The sequence below is a fragment of the Dromaius novaehollandiae genome, chromosome 8 (assembly GCF_036370855.1).
Source record: "Dromaius novaehollandiae isolate bDroNov1 chromosome 8, bDroNov1.hap1, whole genome shotgun sequence".
NCBI classification, from domain to species: domain Eukaryota; kingdom Metazoa; phylum Chordata; class Aves; order Casuariiformes; family Dromaiidae; genus Dromaius; species Dromaius novaehollandiae.
The window spans coordinates 17,511,230-17,531,785 of NC_088105.1; the positions used below are offsets into that span (position 1 = coordinate 17,511,230).

At 39.1% G+C, this 20,556-nt stretch overlaps 2 protein-coding genes and 1 long non-coding RNA gene across 4 annotated transcripts in view; 1 reads left to right on the plus strand and 2 right to left on the minus strand.

Moving 5' to 3' along the window:
• STXBP3 (syntaxin binding protein 3) overlaps positions 1 to 4,137 on the minus strand; it is a 26,141-nt gene extending 22,004 nt beyond the window's left edge. The window contains exons 1-2 of one of the 2 annotated variants that reach the window (XR_010390161.1): positions 3,986 to 4,137; positions 498 to 547 (exon numbers count right to left, since the gene is read on the minus strand). Coding sequence is in view for 1 of the 2 variants with exons in the window: in XM_064515793.1 (XP_064371863.1) it covers positions 498 to 547; positions 3,986 to 4,046 (111 nt within the window). In the remaining variant the exon portion in view is untranslated. The remainder of the gene's footprint in view (positions 1 to 497; positions 548 to 3,985) is intronic. The other variant, XM_064515793.1, reaches the window with a different exon arrangement.
• FNDC7 (fibronectin type III domain containing 7) lies at positions 4,091 to 20,273 on the plus strand. The gene is given in 15 exon segments (XM_026118834.2): positions 4,091 to 5,086; positions 5,317 to 5,335; positions 6,626 to 6,883; positions 9,182 to 9,436; positions 10,102 to 10,362; positions 10,857 to 11,114; positions 12,385 to 12,639; positions 13,307 to 13,564; positions 13,981 to 14,235; positions 15,082 to 15,336; positions 15,868 to 16,128; positions 16,817 to 16,846; positions 17,193 to 17,208; positions 17,210 to 17,257; positions 17,824 to 20,273. Coding segments are annotated over 14 exon segments (2,466 nt in total). The 5' UTR covers positions 4,091 to 5,023; the 3' UTR covers positions 17,232 to 17,257; positions 17,824 to 20,273.
• Positions 6,876 to 17,861, minus strand: LOC135329022 (uncharacterized). The gene is made up of 4 exons (XR_010390163.1): positions 17,564 to 17,861; positions 11,747 to 11,854; positions 9,864 to 10,229; positions 6,876 to 8,998 (listed from the first exon to the last, which is right to left on the minus strand). It is a non-coding gene; the product is annotated as an uncharacterized LOC135329022 (long non-coding RNA).
• Positions 20,274 to 20,556: the final 283 nt, after the last annotated feature.

Here is a 20,556-nt window from a genome sequence, read left to right on the forward strand (position 1 = left end):
ATGTTATGACAGGCAAGGCTCTAGGCTAATGCCATCAAGCACCACGTTGTTGAATCCTGCTCTACATATAACCCACAGCAGTATAATTTTATACTGACCACTTCTGGAATTAAGGCAGCAATGTTAAGTTCTAGAGAAATTAGTAAGATGTCAGCCATTCAAAAAAATTAAGATAAATAGAAATACATTTCTATTTTTAAATATTTTAAAATTGAAATATATTTCTATTTTTCCCCAAATGTTTTTTAATAAGAGAACTAACCATTTTTTCTTCCTGTGCTAACCCTTAAATATTTTTTCATGATGTATTAGAGAGATATGAGTGAGTGAACAGAAATAAGAGTCCCATTATTTGGGAAAGTAAACAAAATTTAAAGTGAAAACCACCAGTCATTAACCACCCTTTATTTGAAATTTACATACTCAATGATATAGACTACCCATTTCAGTGATTCCAAAACTCTTACAAAAGAGAGAAAAATATAACAAAGCTGTACCTTCCATTCTTCCTCTTTCTTGCAGTCATCAAATATTAATGATTTTAGCTCTGTAAGAAGAAACAGAGATAAATAACTTACCAATTGGAGGAAACAAAGTGTTGCTAAAACCCAGGAAGTTATCCATTTACAGAGAACTAAATACGGAGGATACACCCCCGAGATGCACCTCTGCAGAATCCCTGACCACAGACTGTCCCTGCCTCTGTTCCAGAGAGATGTAGCTGAATTTTTCATTTGTGCTAATATTAAAGAGTTCCATAAAATCAGTCTAACTATAAGCCTGTAAATATTTAAATTAATTTCTATTTTGTTAGTGAACTGTTCCACTAAATGGACTGCTAACGTACAAAAGTTTAAGCTGTTACTTAAGAAAAGGCAGTTAGACTAACATATTCACAAACAGTTACACCTACTTGAAAAATACGCAAGCTTCAAAGGTCTTAGGTTTCTTCTGGAATCCCAGAAAAATAACAAAGAAAAGTTTTCTTTTTTGAAAGAACTGGTGTTATCTTAAATTCGACATGTGTTATCTTTTCCTGCTATGACCACCTTGGGACAAGCGACAATTAATAAGCTTGTACAGGATTCAGCAATAACCGACTGTATCTAGTTATGACCCACAGCTTCTAAAGATCACAGATCTGGGAAATGCAGCTTTCAGGAGTGGGATCATCACTCAAACGCGTATTTGATTAAAGTGGCAGTGTATATAAATTAAAGTTGGAAAGTTTTAGAAACTGATAGACCTCTGTATTCGTATGCTTGTAAAGCATTAGTCTGAGTATCCTATTCTCTCTTTCCAAGAGGACAGAACTTCAGACGACGCTGATGACTATTCCTCCCGCTGCCAAGTGAAGACACTACAGCACTGAAGACAGCCGTCTAAAATATGAACTAGCGAGTTCAGCACACATCATTGTGATTACTACCAAGTGGAAGAACTACAAGAAGTTTCAGGATAGCTGGTGCACATAGCAGTACACCTAGCTCTTCAGTATTTGCAAATACTATCTACTTATGTACAAGTCCCTTTGGCGTGACACTATCACAAGATCATCTCTCTCTACCCCCAACTTCCAGTGTCTCAGAAGCCAGTAGTTTCTTCTAGCTGAGCAACCTCTCTGCTCATCCAGCTTTCATTTCATTCAGTTTCCACCAGCTCTAACACCGAATAGTGTGCAATGCTCTCAAGAAATCACAGTTCATGCTTCTCACGATTTTACAAAGATGTCCTACACCCATTCTTTCACACAAACACAAGCAGCATTTTTATGAAAGCAGGAGTACTTTACTCTTTAGCTTTCCAACACACTCTCGACTTATCTTTTGCAGTATTGACATTCATTGTAGCAAATTAAAAACTTCACATTCCTCTTTATCTAAAAACTAATGAAAAACACTGGTCTACAAGTTATTTAAGTAAGAAGTGCATGTTCCAAGAGGAATGCAACTTGGTACATTTAGCCCATGCTGTTACAGAGAGAACACCGAGTCAGCTCTCCTGAAGTTTCTTCTGTTCATACAACCCCTGAATTCCATCACGATTCCTCAAAATTGCCCCCGGGTTGCTTCCAATTCAGCATCTTTCCTGTTATATACAACCACAGTTTTCTGCAAGTTCCAGGTATACTTAGTCTGAGGTACAGACTCCTAGGACTCCTTTGGATATATTCTCTACAACTGAAATTTCTGAGTATTTCTTCCTCTCTGGCTGCTGCCAAAACTTATTGGCTGTTAATACTTGAATCCAAAGCGCAATGTAGGCACATATTTTCTCTCAGTTTTCTACCTCATATTTGTTATTTACATTCTTCTATGTCTATATATAAGGTATAAGAACAAATGAATTTAACTTCAAAGAAGTTCATTGAACTTATTTTCTGAGAAGACTCTTATCAATGACTTGGTCTTTGGCATTACACAGAGAACTCTTCCTAATAATCTGAACTCCCAAGAGCCTTTTCCAAAATGCTCAGATACAATATATTTTTTCCTACAATACTTTAATTTACTTGCCCAAAAACCAACCCAAAACATATAAATGCATAATCCAGTCGTGCCTTGAACTCCATTTCCTTAATCAAAAAAGAAAAAAAAAAAAAAAGCATTCTTTCTCACTCCCATCAAGAAAAGAAATTTTATTCCAAGCTACCAGTACCCAGATGAACCCTGACCCACCGATATTCCAACTACTGTTTATTTTTTTCCCTCAACCTGTAAAAACTTTACCAAACTTAACTGGCTGCCTTGTCCAAGGCAATTACAATGGCTTACAGGTTTCCAAAGCCATCCTATGTGTATCTCGTACGCATTTTAAAGATACCAAAACCAACCATAAACCCAGGTATGAACAGTGCTCTTTTCTTGTCTAGGCTGCCATTTACTTAGTTCTTTTTACAAGTTTCATACGGGCTATGCATCCCAGCTACTTTTTCTACATCTGGCTTCCCCAAATATGTTCCAGTTAGTTTGAGGCACTTTTCTTCTTTTACTTAATGGCACAGGGAAGTAGAGGAACCACGCACAATTCTGACAACATCTGAAAGCTAAATCCCTGTGTGATTGGAAAAAAAGAAAAAGAAAACATACTGGCAAAGAAAATGACACATCTATAGTGTACTTCCTTAGGAAAGTCCTAAAACAGTAACTTTCACTACATGCAAGTATTTCAGGAAAGCCTAAGTTACAGAAACGCTGACATGTAAGAGATGAATAAAGTGTTTAATACAGATATGTATGTCTAGGCTAGAACCTTATTATACAACCGTAGAACAAATACCAGAGGTGTAACAAAAGCATTAAGACAGTGTTTCCTGTGGAAATACAACCTTATTTTACAGAGGCGCAAGCACAGATGCAACGATACCTGCTTCATTTTATAACTTCACCCACAGAAACTAACATCTCCACGACAAAGCTGGCGCTCAGTTTCCGGTAACTCCGAGCAGCTCAGCCGGCAACACCAGCTCCGGTGAAGACGGCCCCGGACCGCAGCTCCGGCCAGGCCTGGCGGCGCCCCCCGCTCACGGCACCACCGGCGGGCCGAGGCCTTCGGCCGTCGCCCGCCCGCCCGCCCGGCGAGGCGGCCTCCGGCGCCGCGCAGCCGCCGCTTACGGCCTTCGCGCACCCGGGAGCGCAGCGCCGCACAACCGGTTAAAGCCTAACCCGCAGCACGCTGCCGCGGCAGCGCCGGGACGACCGGACCCGCCGCCCCCCACAGCCCGCTCCCTGCGCCCCGCGGGGGCCAACGGGGCGCCCTGCGGCGCCTCCCTCCAGCCCCGCGGCGCCCAGCGCGACGCCGGCAGCGCCCTGTCCGCCCCACGGGAGCCCGCGGCCGCCAACCTCGCTCTGCGGCAGGAGCCGGGCCGGGCCACCCCGCCGCGCAGCGACGCCGCTCCAGAGCCGCCCCCGGCCGCACCGCGAGCCCCAGCCCCGACCCCGGCCGCAGCGCTCCGGGCGGCCCCCGGCGAGGCCGCCGCACTCACTCTGCCACACCAGGCGCTTCAGCCCCCGCTCCGCCGCCGCCGTAGCTCCCGCCGGCGCCATCTTGCCCGCACCACCGCTGCGCAGCCGCCCTGCCTCACCCCGCGCCGCGCCGCCCTCTTCACGGGCGCGGCGCGAGCGGGGGCGGCGGCGGGTCGGGCCGGGCCGGGCCGGGCGGCGGGGGCGGGGCGGAGGCCCTGCCAGCCGCGGGGCCCGGCCGTGGGCGGCGGTGGGCCTTGGGGGTGCCGTCACCCCGCTGGCTCCGCTGACAGGACCCCCGGTGCTGCAGCGAGCGTTGCGGGAGAGGCTGCGTGCTCACACGCGGTTAGGCGAAGAAAAAAAATTATAAGGCCTGGAAATGCCACTATTTCAGTGCTGGAGACGTTGACAGGTGTGTTATAAACACTACAGGTATACCACAGAGGCCTGTACAGGGACGTGGAGTTTCTCACCCAAACAAGAAAGACGGCGCTTCTGGGCGAGCAGAGGGCTGCGGCCGGGCTCGTAGTGCAGGGAGATGGGCAGGCTGCTGCGAAGGGGATGTCTGCCACCGCTTGCACAAAGCAAAACATGAGAAAAACGATTCAAAGCGGTACGGCATTTTCCATTCAAACGGGAACGAGACAGGGGAGTCATGCCCGACAGAAGAAAACGGTGTTCATAAGTTGACAAAAATAGTGATACACGATGAACTGAACAGCAAATTCCAAATTTACATCGGGCTTAATTACTTTATGGATCACGTATCTGTGATGGAAAACCTGCATCCTGTAACAGCAGGAAAAAAAGCCCTGCAGGCTGCCTGCCTGCCCGCCTAACACTGCTCTCTCTGTGCTGCGCTGGGCACGTTTCAGCGGAGCCTCCGGACCCGCTGCCAGGTCCCAGGCCAGCGAGGAGGAGCCACTCGCCCGGCCCAGCTTAGGCCGCGTCCTAGGGAGCAAAACCGGCGGCGGTGGCAGCGCTCCCGAGACGCAGCATCGGTCCTCGCAGGGAGCTGCTGGAGCTCGCCGCGGGGCCGCCCGGAATACGGCTCCGGCGAGATGTGCAGCGGAAAAAGCAAATGGCTCATAGTTATCGGACTCCTCTTCAACAGCCTAGAAACGGCGAGTGCAACCAGCTTGCTTTCAAAATGTCTTAAAGAGTATTTTGTGCTCGGTAAAAGTAAACTAAAAATTAGGGACTGTTTGATAGAGACTCTCTGATACTTGCTCCTACATCTGTATTTTTTGTTGCTGTTACATTTTTTCCATGTTTTTACAAGTGACTTGCTTTTAAATTTCCCAGATAACATATTTCGCTTTGTATTTCTAATTTTCTACATCTTCCTTTTCAGATCTTTTCAGCTAACACAGGTAAATCTTCAAATTTTCTTTTTCCCTGCTTGTTTTTAAATAGGTCTGAAGAGAACACATACATTTCTGATTTTTAATAAAATACATTGTAAGTTCTCACAGCTTTATAAGCAAAACTTGTCTTAAAGTCTGATTCAATTTGAAAAGGTATGTTGATATCTTTACAAACTTGAAACACTCAGTTTTTAGGAGTCCCAGTTCTATTAAACATTCGCACAAATATTTTTACATACCACTTTTGCCATGACCTTAGAGTGAGTTGAAGAGAGTACTCAGTTGGACAAATTGTGCTGTTCAGTACAATACTTACATATCCTTGCTACAAGTAGGCTTCAGACTGTCCTATATTTGCACCGTTATCCTTTGTGTCTCCAAAAAAAAGAAGCGTTATCTTTTACATGCTAAATACTTTTAACGCTTTGCAAAATGTTATACTTTATTCAGTCTCACATTCTTTGTATGCCTAGAGGTCCTATTGCCTTAAATGTGAATATTGACTATTTAAAAATGTGAGGAATGCAAGACTGCAAGGAATACACTCACAATTCATTCACTAAGCAGGGTGATAGTGTATGTTTCTACATATACTGAACTGTCAGAGTGTTAAGTGCTAATTTATTTTAGTCATGTTGTTGCAGTATCTGGACACTTACTGTAGCACGTTATTCGTTTCATGATTTGCAAAATATACATTTGATCCTATTCATGTGTAAGAATACCATTGATACTGGTTGCATTTTCATGCATGGATTATATCCAGTATTTTCAATGCTCTAAAGTTAAAAAGAAAGAAAATAATACAGGCACTCTCAAATCCGTATATTAGAAAAACAATGAGTCAAACAATGCCTCCTTATCCTGCTTTAAAAAAAGATATTTATTTGAATAGTACATTAACAATACACTTGGACTTCTTTCTTCTTTGTAAGGCTTCAAAATATATTTATGTCATATTTTTCCTGCAATCAGAAGGGCCCAAAGTTCACTTTTTTTTTTTTTTTATGAAGGATAAACTTTTAAAAAATGATACTGCAGCATAAGGGGCTTTTAAGAAAATTAGCTATCGTCACAAAATGATATTATGAGAGCAAGCAGCAGTTATTACACTAAATAATAGATTACAGAGTGAATGATGGAAATAGCATTCCAAAATTAGTATAATGCCTGTCTTCTGAAAATTAGGTCACATAAATGTTTGATGAGGCACTGAACAGTCTTCTTGTCAAGATGTGACTAAATTCATAATTAACTAAAATGTTTTTCTGCTTTTCCTTTTTTTTTTCCTTTTAGGTTTCTCTATGTCTACATATGATGTGACATCAAGAAGCATTTATCTCAGATGGCCCAAGTTCTCAGGAGCCTCTTCTTACAGAGTTAAAGCTACTCCTGTGAATACTTTAGGCCAGTCATTATTGGCTCATTTTAGTGATGTTACCCTTAAAGGTACTCTGACTCCATTAATTCCCAATACTATTTACGTTATACAAGCAGAAGCCGTTGACAAGAACGGAATTATTCTGGCAGAAACACAGATTATGCAGTCAACAGGTTAGTAAGAAAGGCTTTGTGCAGTATAATTTCCACTGACCTCAGTAGGACTGGGATTTCATCCCGGATATTTCATTGTACTTTTAAGGATAGCTGCCATGTTTGTTGAAGCCTTTTGCTTGTTCATCTACTGAGTTCAGTATTGGCATAATTAGCTCTTTCTCCTCTCTGTTTTTTTAAATACATATGTGTATACGTGTTTCCCTGACCTGCCATTCACTGCTCACACAATCAGACTGCAGCTTTCTGAATCATCTACCCTGGTTTTCATTACAGATGCAGATGTGAATCTATATACATTTTTCAGTAATGACAGTGATAAATGGTATTTTGGTTTCATAGCAAAATGACTGTAACATATAAGTCATTGATGGATATCACAGGAGAATCTACATAACCCAAAGTCCTTCTTTTTTGTTTCATCACTGAAATGCAGTTGAAAAAATATTGTTGAAATTCCATTTTTTAAATACTTTAACTGACATGTTTTCTAAGTAGACAATATTTTTCCAGTAAATTTGTATCTTCTAAAAGGAGTAATTGAATTGCAATAAAAATTTTAAAATATCAATGTCTATCCTGATAAGTTTAAAAATACCTCTCTTGCTAGCTTACTCATGAGAAAACTGATATAATACATTAATATTCTGTAATTTAATTCTGATACAAATCAAGTGCTATATATTCTCTACCTTGCCTTTGGGCAAAGAACTCCCTTAGGCTTGCATAAAGGTTTCCTGTGTAGAATTTTTTATGAATTGTTATTAAAGATAGTATTTTAAAAGGAAAAAAAATCATAGTGTAGTAGCTGACAACTGTCCTAAAGATAGTAAGAGACAAATCTGCAAACATTTTGTAGGTATGGTCATACAGAATACGTATTACCATTTTCACAAATGGGGCAAAAGAAGGTGTTTGAGTACAGCTAAAAGAGAAAATGTTTGGGTCTAAAACAGCAGAGGTAATGCTTGTGACACTAGCAGAGATCTCTGAAATCCCAAGTTAGCTGCCTTGCTATCAAGGCATGTATGCCTCAAGGTGCATACTGATATCCCAGATACTTTTTAATTCCTTTTCCTGATTTTAGGTGGGATACATCTTCATTTTACCTTCATTTTTCTCTTCGAGTCCTTTGTAGTCTTGCAACACATAGGCTTGCTTTATATATGCAGATTCTAGTATGAAAATCCTGTTTACTGAACATAAATTGCGTGTAACTAAGAAGCACGCCCTCTTGCAGTCACTTTTCTGACTACACTTCATGACTCATGACTCTTTCTGAGTGGCCTGTAGCATAGGGCATTAGAAAAGCATTTAACTGCAACATTTGATATGTTATGTTACTGTATATCTGATTAGACCTGCTCTGAGCAGGGGGCTGGACTAGATGACCTCCAATGGTCCCTTCCAACCTAAATTATTCTATGATTCTGTGATACAGAAATACTTATGATACACCATCCTATTTCAGATTGCTTTGTATAAACATCCACTTGTTCATGGTTATTAGATAGCTAATTGGCTACAGAGTAATATAAAAGAGAGGCCTCCTAGTGCAGTCTAGGTTAAATAGTGGTCATTTTCAATAGTGTTTTCTCAGGTACTGAAAGATTTTCATTAAAAGACGAAAGTTGATCTAGAACATTCAAGACCCCATATATTGTGTTAATGTTCATTCAAGCTTGTTTCAAACCTGTAGCAAGATCATTTGGGGAATGCAGTGCCCTGTGGCTATGCTGGGACAACTCCAGTGAAGTTAGTAAAATGCCATAAAGAATGATTCTGGTCCCTTTTTTTACCCTGTCTGTAAATATTTCAGCCCAGCAGTATATGAGAGATTAGATAAGAAGGAAAGAAAATATTGGTTTTGAATTAGGAAAATCCAAAACTGACTTGCATCTATCAGCAACATACAGAGGGGAATGACAAAAAAAACTTGTAAAACAGGAAAAGCATACAAAGCCACATTCTGCACAGTACCTATCATATTAATTGATACAGTCTTTCATCTTGAAAGACAAATGTGTGGTCATACCAGTAGCAGAGCTTCCAAGAGTTCTCAAACATTACACCGTTTTTCAATAGTCACTGCACTCCAGGCACTGAAACTGTTTCCTGAAACGAAAGTCATTATGTGTTATTTAACTTTTCAAAATCAAATAAAATTTAGATTTAAAATATTAACAGGAGGTACAGACCATTTGTTCTTATCAGTCTCTGAGCAGTGCTCACAGCACTCAGCACATCACAGGGCTGAGTCACCTGACTTCAGCATGTCTGTTGGTATTTCCTTCCTAGCTCCAGACATACCTGTTATTGACCAAGCTTATTCAAAGCTTAGCAACAGTATCACAGTGGAATGGAGAGCTGTTCCTGGGGCTACTAGTTATCTACTGACTGCCCGAGATGGAGATTCCCTCACTGAAACTACAGTTACAAATTCACCAGGCACACTGACAGGATTGAAAGCTGCTACCCTGTACAGAATCACCATCAGATCTATAAATTCAGGTGGAAGAAGCCAACCTTCACCTTCCAGAAAAGCAAAAACAGGTGGACTTTTCTTCTATTTAGAATGCTGTAATGTTACTATAATTAAAGCATTCATGGCTTATAAAATTTCCTTTATTTTTTGAAAACATTTGGAACAAAACAAACAGTATAGCCCAGAGGTGTACCAGTACTGAATTATTATAATGTTGTATTTTAAATTGTATGGAGCAGATTCACCTTGCAGTTTTTGAGAACTAGAATTTGTGTCTGACTTAATGATCAGTACATGAGCCAGAAGGAAAGTTTACTTTGTGACAGTAGTTAAGTTAAATGTTTAGAGTTTGTATGAATGTATGGATCTTATTTCAACAAAAGACAGAACTTGAGAGAGTGAAAAAAAAGGAGAAACAATTCAAAGTATAAAATAGTAAGACAACGTAAAACTTAAAGGATAGGAAACTTCTTTTTCATTCCTCTACATGCTCACCTTTCATGCTTTGGTGTATGGGTTATATTCATTTTGCAAAACCTGTAGTATCATAATGGACATACCAAATTAATTTCCCTATCTATTCTGTCAAATCTTGCATTCTTCTGTTTTTGTTATCAGTGAATTTGTCTCAAAGAGTTTGATGACTGTTGTTTCTGTGTTTGAATGTGGAATCTGCTTCCTTTAAACATATTATTAGAAATCCAAAGGCTTAATCAGTGTTCTTTCTCAACAGTCCTGGCCGCTCCAATCCTGTCAGTAAGTTCTCCAAGTTGCGACTCCATTGTGGTGAGCTGGAAAGCTGTGTACATGGCAGCTGGATTCTCCGTGTCCCTCATGAGGTCAGATGGTTTGGGCAGAATGCTGAAAGAGAACATCACCAATACCTCCTTGATATTCACAGGTCTAGACCCAGGAACTCTCTATACCATCAAGGCACATGCCTGGAATGTCAATGGGGTGCCTGGAGATGATTCCACATATAACCAAAGAACAAGTAAGAAAATTTTTGAAACCAAAGTAAGCATACAAATGCACACCAGGAGATATATAGGTATACATGTGACTGTTATATTTTTCAGTGAACATTGGGCAGATTTTCAGCTCATACAGATTTTATCCTCACCTCAGAGTTCATGGAAACTCTGATGAGATGGCTAAATTTAATGAATATAACTGAGGCAAAGATACCATTAACTACCACTAAAGTTTTACCTGGGACAAAGCTGGGTAAAGATTACATAAGCTGGAACAGATTTAAGGATTTTTCTGTCTGTGAAAAACAAATACTCAAATCATGGAATTTCAACAGAAAGCTTTATGTCAGTACAAAACTAGAATTATCTCTTAAAAAATGTATGTCACTTTAGTATGAATAGGGTAATATCTGCATCACAAAAATTATATTTAGTTTGCAAGTTCTGAAAAGATCATGTCTGCAGGCCATATGCTAAGTTGTATTTACAAGTTTTCCAAACTCTTTCACCATAGGTCTGAAGGCACCAACGGATGTTCAAGTAGCTTTTAATAGTGGCACTTTAAGAGCTATTGTTTCTTGGATGCCAACAGAAGGAGCTTTAACTTACAGTGTGATAGCCTCCAATAGACTCTTGAAATCGAAGTGTAACATGTCTTCTACCTCCTGCATGGTTACATCGCTGCAATGTGGATCAGAATATTCTGTTTTTGTCATAGCACATAATGATGCTGGATCCAGTAAACCAACTGTTGCAGTAAACTTAACAACTAGTACGTGAACAATTGATCTTTATATAGTTTATGATGTTTTGATATATATTTCTTTAACTTCAAATGCAAATGAAGCCATTACAATTCATGGGTGATACTCAAGTAGCTATTTCTGCTTCTGTGCATGAACTATCTCATGTATCTTCTGATTTCAAGGATAGTAGTCTAAACTTTCTTCATACTTCTGTGAGAAAACTTGGAATGGTGTATGTTGTTGGCTGAACCAGTAAGCCTGCATTTTCCTGTTATCAGAAGTACCCATTCTAAAGTCAATTTCCTGAGCATAAAACAAAACAAAACACTACAACCCCCCCACCTATGTCATCTCAGTCACAGACTGGGAGAAATCTGTGGGGAAAGAATAGCTTTGAGGACTAGCCCTAGGCTGAGAATTGCTAGGCTAGATCTAGGAGTTACTTAGAAAGCAGGTCACGAATAACCACTTCCAGCTAAAGTTGCACCACAAATTAAGGTATAGTCACAGGCCATTCTCTGGTAGCAGCTTTATGAGGACAAAGCAAAATCTAGACCATTTTTGTTTATATATGCTACTTTAAAGACACAGTATTCAAATTATTGAACGTAACCTGGTTCATTTTGACCCCTTATTGATATGAGTTAGAGATACTCACATAAGCAACTCAGAAGTAGATCTAATGGGATGAGAGCTGTGGGCTGTAATCTTTCCAGTCAAAAGTGCCTCAGCTAGATGATGCATCTTCTAAGAGCAGCGAGCTAAACTTTTAGAACCAGAAAAAAAGGGAAGAAAAATGTTATTAAAAAGACCCATGGATTTTGAAGTTCAATGTGAAATTCTGGGATGTCACCAAACAGGAAACCTAAGCAGAAGACCAGTATATTCAGACAAAGACACAATGAGTTTCACACCAGTAGGTAAAGGGTTTTCATACAAAGGCTTTCAGATGTCAACTGCTGTTCAAGCTAGTTTGCCAAATGTCATCCAAAACTACAGTTTGTGAGCGCAGAATGTACCAATTCCTTTGGAATACTGCCTAGTGCCTCTGTTGTTATTCACAGGGGCTCCTTAAGCAAATCTTTTATGTAAGAAATCAAGGTAGCATCTACTTTGTTCTATAAAAATGATACTCACTGTTCATCTAAATGTAAATAGCATTCTCTGTAAAGCCAGATGAGTTGCTGTTTTCTGCTAACTATTCAAGCTGAGTAGATAAATTCTGTATATCCCTCTTGTTTTTTTCCTAAAGTATAACTTACATAAATATTCTAATTTTTTAAATGTTGTTTTCAGTCCCCTGTGCACCAGGAAGTATATCAACTGAAGAGGATGAAACTGGTATCCTGTTGGTATCATGGTCTAGTGTGAATTTTGGTCATTATTATGTGGTTTTTGTGAAAAGCGATGATGGCTTGGAAGTGCACTGCAACACATCCCATACGCAGTGCCATTTCCAGTCAGACTGCGGCTTCACCTATTTCATTAGTGTCTTTGCATATAACAAGGCAGGGCAGAGTCCTTTAGGTGATGTATTCAATTACACTACTGGTAAGTAGCAATGTATTTTTGAAAATTCATTTAGATCCATTAACAGTATTTATGGTAGAGCTGGCTGAACATTTTTATTGAAAGATAATGAATTAAACCTCTATTTTTATTCAATTCTTGGCTAAAACACAGAAAGATCAACAGAAAGAAACAGAACACTTCAAACTGCATTTGATTTTAACTTCAGTAATCAAATGCAAGAACATGCTTACAGACTTGAAACTAGTTTAATCTAGCAGTCTTAAACTTCCTCATAGTCAGTTTTCATATTTGTAAAATGAAAAAATAACCAGTTCAATTGGAAATTGTGAAGGATGTTGTGAAAGTTACTTGGATAATTTCCAGATACTTTTGAAATTTTAAATCAAGAGAATACATAATACAAACATCTGGGGTTTGCATGTAGCTTTTTTTCTGTAAACTATTTAATGGCTATTACCCTTCAAGTATATAGAAACTTATCAGCACCTATACATTTGAATACCCTCTTCTGAAGTGGAAGGAGGGATACTGAATTCAAAAAGTAAGTTTGGGATTAATGAGACTGTGCATAAGACATCTTTGGAGATTTAAGATAAAAAGAACACAGATAAATGAAACACTGCTTGGTTTAATGTCGATTTTCAGTTCACCTCAAAGCTCCCATCTCTGTCATTTCTGCGTTTAGCACCTTGTTGCCCCAGCGACTTCAGTGCCGTGTGGGTGTCGAGCGACACGCTGGAGGTGAGCTGGTCTCCTGTCCGTGGTGCTGAAATGTACGAAACCAAAGCTGCCGACTGGACTGGAGTGGTGCTGTGCAACGACACGGCCACAGCGTGCACCTTATCGGCTCTGCACTGTAACACCCAGTGCAATATCACTGTTTATTCTTTCAGTGAAGTCAGGGGCAGCAGTAAATCATGAGCATCTAAATATGTGGCAACAGGTATTATGATCATTTTTGCTTTCCTTGGCAGAAGAAATAACTAGTCGCTGCAGTGATTCATGGGTAAAAAGCACTGAGTGCCAAGTTACTGTAACTGATAATACTTCCAGTAGATTTTTTTCCATTGTTAAAAAAGATACTGTAATCAAAGACCTAAGGAAGGGTTTAGATTGAAAGCTACTGAATGCTTCAAACTTTTGAAAGTCAAATTTACAGTTCAACTTATTTTTGTATGCAAAACCTTTAGGTTGTCAGTTCTGTCAAGAGTTCTAAATTCTCACCAGAAATAACCATGTAAGAATCACATGCTGTTCCAAATCAGTCGGTCTATTCTAACTGGAAGTTAATATTCATGTATACTTTATACAGTATGCATAAACGAACTGTTTATATATTGTTAATATAAAATCTTTCAGCTCCTTGCAGTCCTGAAATTAAAAATATCTCAAAAGACGCTCTTTCTGTAATCAGCGTGTACTGGCAATCCAATAATGATGAAGCTACATATATCGTCACTGCCAGAGGAGAGGCTGGACTGTGGCACTGCACAAGCTCTGGAAACTCCTGTACCATAATTAACCTTCCCTGTGGATCTGTTTTCTCTGTTAGTGCTGTAGCAAGATCACCAGCAGGACAGAGCTTACCAAGCTACAGTGTCCCTTTAGAGACAGGTAGGTGGCAAATGTATATAATAGAAAATATTTAGCACTATAATATTACAATATTTGTCTCTCTTTATGTTTTGGCTTTTTCTAAATTGCACTCTGTGCACTGCTAGATGGTATGTCCTGTGCCTAAATGTGTGTGTATATGTATATATGTGTGAGAAAGAAGGATCAGGTGCATCATACTGAGAAACCATAATACAACCAATTATAATTTGTCACAGCTAATTAAAATATAGCAACATAATCCACTAATATATTGCATAACCTCCTTGTCAGCACTTTATTATCAAGAGAAGCACTGAGGTGATGTCCATATCAAGAAACTAAACGGTATCAAGGAAAAGATCAAAGCACATCCTACCACCATTCAATCTGTTAGCACGGTTTTGGCCTGTACCACTTACCGAAACAATTCCTAGGCATGGTTCTGGGATTAACATACAAACCAGAAATCATTTTCACCAGGCAGTTTGGCTGTGGCCATTTATTTTGTGGAGTAAAAGAATTAAAACAAAGACAGAGCTAGGTTCAGCCATTAGACTTGAGGGGTAGCCTGACATTCTGATCACAGATTTTGTTAAGATTCCAGTGAACAATCCTCATAAAATAATTGCAGGCTAATAAATCTTGTAGATAAATTGGTCTTATCTTGACATTGTTTATTAGATGCTTACCACTTTGCCAAAATAGTCAAATATTTTTCAGTGTGCTAATGTATGCCTGGAAAGTATGCAAATTTTCATACCTTTCCTCTTTATCATATATTATTTTAGTTTCAGTCCCTGAAAATACCTTCAATTTCCCCAGTACAAAGGAGAATTGACTTCTCTATTTTTTATTCCTTTTAAGCTCCTTGTTGCCCTAATGACCTGACACTAACTCAAGTGATGCAGTCTGTAACAAATATCAGCTGGTCTGTTGGGATGGGTGCACAGACATATGTAACGACACTGGAGTCTCCAAAAGGACAGGCCAAGTGTCACACTCTTCAAAACTATTGTCTCCTGGGATGCATCACCTGTGGCACCAACTATACAGTATCTCTGAAAGCAATCAGTGAAACTGGTTTGACATCCACTTGCACATATCAAGGATATTCTTCCAGTATGTAAATAATAAATGCGATTGGAAAGAAAAAAACCTCAATGATCATGTTATTTTGCATGTTGCGTTCTTCTCACACAAATAGTGTAGCTAAATAAATAGCCAGTACACTTGCTGTTCCCTGTGTGGAGTAATTTCACTATCACTTAAACCCTGTTCTTGTAACTGCCATCAGGTGGCCATATAAAGAAATTTTGACAACAGGCATAATTCAATTTTGGAGCCCACAGATGGATCCTTGTGGGTCTAAGTAGTCCTAATGCCTCCACTGTCAGGAGAGAGCAACAATATTCCAGTGTACTTAAAAAAGGTGATTTCCAGCTTCACAGTGTGAGCCTCATAGAACATTTTCTTTCCTAGTTCATTTGAACAGTTACTTTGGTTTTCTGTGAAAAGATAACCATTTCTCATTGAATTGCTGGTATTTAGGATGATGTAATTATGTCATCTGCTTTAAAACTTGCTATGAAAATGTACAATGTATTGTGAGTTTATAAAATATGCTTATTGATATCTGACTTATTTTATTAGGTGCTTGTTGTCCTTCTGGGGTGAAGCTATACAGACTTGGCAATAATGGTATCAGGGTACACTGGCGAGCTTCTGAAGACATGACAACTTACAATACTGACCTATATGGCTCAAAAGGCGATTTCACCTGTGCCCCTCACTCAGGTCTAAGTCACTGTGATATCACTGAGATACCTTGTGGGGATGTCTACACAGTGGTTGTAACTCCAGCTACTGACAAAGGGATGAAGCTTACACTTTGTCCTAAAAAAATATATTCAGGTAAGACTTAAAACTTCTTTGAACCACGTAGTTTTGTCCATGCATGCTAGATGGCTAAAATGTAACCAGAGGTTATACCAGAAAAGGCAGTGTGGAACAGAATTTTTCTATCCCCGTGCTGACTCCAGCACAATGTTTATAGGTGCTATCTTGCAACATCTATGACAGGAGTACCACAAAAGCATTTTGGGACTAGCCGTAGAGGTTTTTTGTTTTTTGTTGTTTTTTACTTGAATGTAGTTCTTGCATAAGGATGACTTGCATTTACCTACACAGATGCTTCTTAACTAGTTTATCAACAACCTGGTATGGTGAATATGGTGAGGTTAATTTTCATCTGGGATACTAGTGGTCAGAATACAGAAGCAAATAAATGAGGATTTTGTTTTTTGTTTTCTGATTTGTTTTATGGTGTTACTGTTTTTGAATATAAAAACAAATCAAGGAAGTTTTGTGAACCACTCCTATGCAGTTAAGTGGTGGACATTTTAAATAACAATAGTTTAAATTGGTGGTAATTTTCCTTGGGAGCTCTTTCCCAGGGTATAAATATAATCCATTATAAAACTAGTACCATCTGATGAAATTGCACAGTTGTATAACATGGACTAAATTCTACAGACTACTAATGTTTTCCAGCTTACAACCAGACACCTAACACTCATACTATTGCTTCATGTCATTTCAGTAACTTGTTCTGGAAGTTCTGTTGGAATGGGTAAGTGCACATAGTACATTGATTCCAAATCCATAGTGTTTATAAAACATGTTGGCATCATATAACCTTAAACTCCAAATCGGGTACGAATAGTATATACTTGATAGTCAAGGCTTGTGTTAGTGGTAGGCAGTTTCCCTTCCCACCATCTTACAGTGTATCATTAAAAAATCTTGTTACCTATATTGTGGCCTGTACACTATCATGCCATTCTACATTGTTGCATGATATTTAATATTTACCTAGTTGCATATAACAAAAAAAAGTTTATCTTTTAAAGCATAGCCATATAGCTATCAGGTTTTTCCCTACTTGAAATTATCTTAATTTCTAAATTCTGTTACAGTGATTTATAGAGGAAAGAAATGCAGAACAACATCTCTAAATAGAAATTCTGTTTCAGATAAGGAGGTAAGTTGAGAGTCAAAATTCAGATTAGGATTTACTAATCAAACTTTCCTGCTGCTATAAATCTCTGGGATCAGAGGGATAAGCTTCATATTTAATATAACTGATTTGTTAAAATCCATCATATTTATCTCAGAAACCTAGTGTTGTCTACTCCTACCCACTATTAATACTAGATTTGTATATTGATTTGTTCTCCCCTCCACTTACACCAGTAAAACCTATCTTTCACTTAACTCATTTCTCATACTATCCTGTAGTCCCCCAGAAGAGCCCTCTAAACCCAAACAGATAAAGATACTCACTCACCATCACTCATTTATTTTCTGCTGTCTAAAATTACTCATTCTTCCACAGAAGTACTGATGTTCTGGACTATTTACTTCCTTTGACTCAAAAGCAGCATGGTGAGAAGTCACTCTGTAACAGTTCGTGCTGACCTTTCTTCCCCCCCAAGGTTGATCAGCTTCTCCTTGCTGTTCTCCCACAGCTATCCTTAGTGTTGAAGATGTTGGTAACACCATTCTCTAAGTGCCCTTCTCCATCTTTCTTTCCCTGCAACTGGAAAGATGACATCTATGCTTAACTGCACATCATGCCCGCCTGAGGCCTGGGAGGAAGGAAGATGAACAGTTAGCCATATCTGTTATCTAAACCAGGACATCAGATTCGAGCAGCCCTAACTCTTGAGATCATTTTTTAAAATGCAGATGAACATTTATGTGATACATACAGGCACAAAGATCTAAGTAACCTTGAACTATATTTTCCCTGTAATGCAGTCAATTTTAGAAGCTGTTTCAAGCTGGTCACTAATCAGTAGGTGTTCTAGACCTAACGTGTCAATGAAAAAGACTGAAATAAAGATTAAAAGAATAAAATTTAACTCATTTTTAAAAGAATTAGGAGCAGCAGTTTAGCTGCACTCAGAAGTAGTTTGAGGCCTCATCAAATATTCTTAGGTTATTTAATTTTAATTTAAAACACAAAGTAATCATCTGATTAAAATCACTGATGTTATTTAATTCATAGATGCCTTCATTAAAGTTTACTTAATAGAAAACAGTTTAAGTGAATCATTTTTCAAGATGAATTGTAATTATGCAAAGATAAATAGTTACCCAAAAAAAAAAACCCTCACTGTTCCAAAAACAAATTTTTCTATTTGACATAGAACAGCTCAAAAATTAAATAGGTTATTTTCAGTCTACTAAAGAAACTGATAAAATCCCTCTGTACTTCAACTGGATCGGGATTTGACCCAAAGTCATTGAAGTTTTCTAGAAGTGGTTTCCCCCACCCAACTACTGTTGCTTTGGGGGGGGGCAGGGGAGACACTGTAGATCCTCAAGAGTGGCATTTAAATACTGTCTTAACCTGCTTGATAATTGGTGGATCTGGAAAAGCCCTTTCACTTGTGTGGATGTCTCCCATATGTAAAGTTATCTGCACTTCATAAATCCAGAAAGGACTCAAGCATCTACCAAAACCAGTGGAAGTCCCTTAATTCCTTTAGGTTCCCTTCAAGAGCTCTTGGCTACTTGTATACTGTCCTTGACTGAGTACAGAAATATTCAGCTGTAAATAGTAAAAGCATGAGCTCAGTAGTATTTCTTCATCAGCATATAAATGAAGGTATAAAAAGCATGGATATGCATGTACTAAATACTCCCACATAGCGAAATCCCACAGTGAATGGCCCTGCCATACAGGTTACCTTTTTCAATACACAGACAAGCAAAATATCACTCATAGCAAGTTCAGAAGTCAGATACACATAAGTCTTTATGTATTTACACTGATTACCTGCATAGTTATGTGGCAATAGGTAGATGTGAATCTCTCAGACCACAAATCCTGATCGTTCCCTAAAATAAAAGAATGCCACGGTTTGCTACTTCTTTGTATTTGAAATATGGTACAATTAATTAGGTAATATCTTTAAAAGAAAAAAGTAAAAGCAAAGTAGAGGTGCATTTCTTAAATTAGTATTAGTACTCCAGATAGTACTTATCTTTGGAGCCACGGGAAATTTCAAAGCCAGATTAGGCTTCAAGAGGAATGACTTACCTAGCTATGTAACCACGGACACATGCTACAGACACATGGCACTCGGTGGGACGTGCAGGTTCATAATGTTCAGTCTGTTGCACTTTTACTCTAAGATTGACAGAATAGAAGCTGTACAGACATACCTCCTGGGAAAACTGTTACAATACCTCCGATCAAAATTAGCAGAAATTTCCTTCTAAGGGTCAGGAGCCAAATGCCCATTGTGAATGGACTGCTAGCGACTGCATCAGACCAGTAAGCACTGGAGACCCCATTGTTCTTTCTGGTTTTAAGGAAGACCATATAAAAGAAAATGGCATCAGACATACAAAAATGCATTCAAAGAGTCTCTAGATCCAAAACCAAGAGCTGTAAGATATTAAATCTCAGCAATGACTTAAAACAGGCGCCTTGGTTTAAATTGTTTTTCATGGGCCAATGTAACTTCTATGTCACTCACGAACATTCTACCATTCATTACGTTGGTGTCTCAAGTACATCACATGGATCCAATCAACTCCATAAGTCAGAAAGGATTATTTATGGAAGAATAAGAGCAAAGTCCTCAAACTCTTGCCCTTGTAAGAAATACTGACATGGGCTGAATGGTATTTGCACAAGCTGTATCAAAATGTTCACTACCCTTATTGTAAAAAGGTGGTTCTTTCCACTTTAAAGTCAAAGATCTTGTTTCTGACATCTTTGGATTTTGCCTGTAAAGAAACCATTCCTTCAACATAGTTCCTAACACTGACAGGGCAGAAGGAGCACTGAAGAGTGATTTCCTTCTGTTTCCCAACTGAACCTTACAGCCTCTTGCCTGGTGAGGTCTTACAGCCTTTCTGCCTGAGGATGTGCTCATTTCAGACACTTACAGGCTCAAGCTCAAAAGCTAATGAGACTGAAAGAAGCCTTCTAGTGATGGACAAGGTGTTCCATTAAAAAAAAAAAAAAAAGTTAACCTCATTGTTTTGAAGGAATCCTTGTAATCTCCTGGGAAACTGGCAGTTCAGTCCCAGTCATCATCCTGTCAGGATATTTTTAAATGACCATTACAGCTTTTTTCTCCCATACTAAATAGGAGCTCAACAGTTTTGGTCTTACATGGCAATGGAGAGAACTCTTCCACGTGTAAGTTTGTTCCAAGCTCAAATTTACAATGTAATTAATAAAATAATATACAGTTGAATGATACCTGAAGGACCTCAGTACTAACATATTTCTAACATTGGGGATCAGGGTGACAGAGG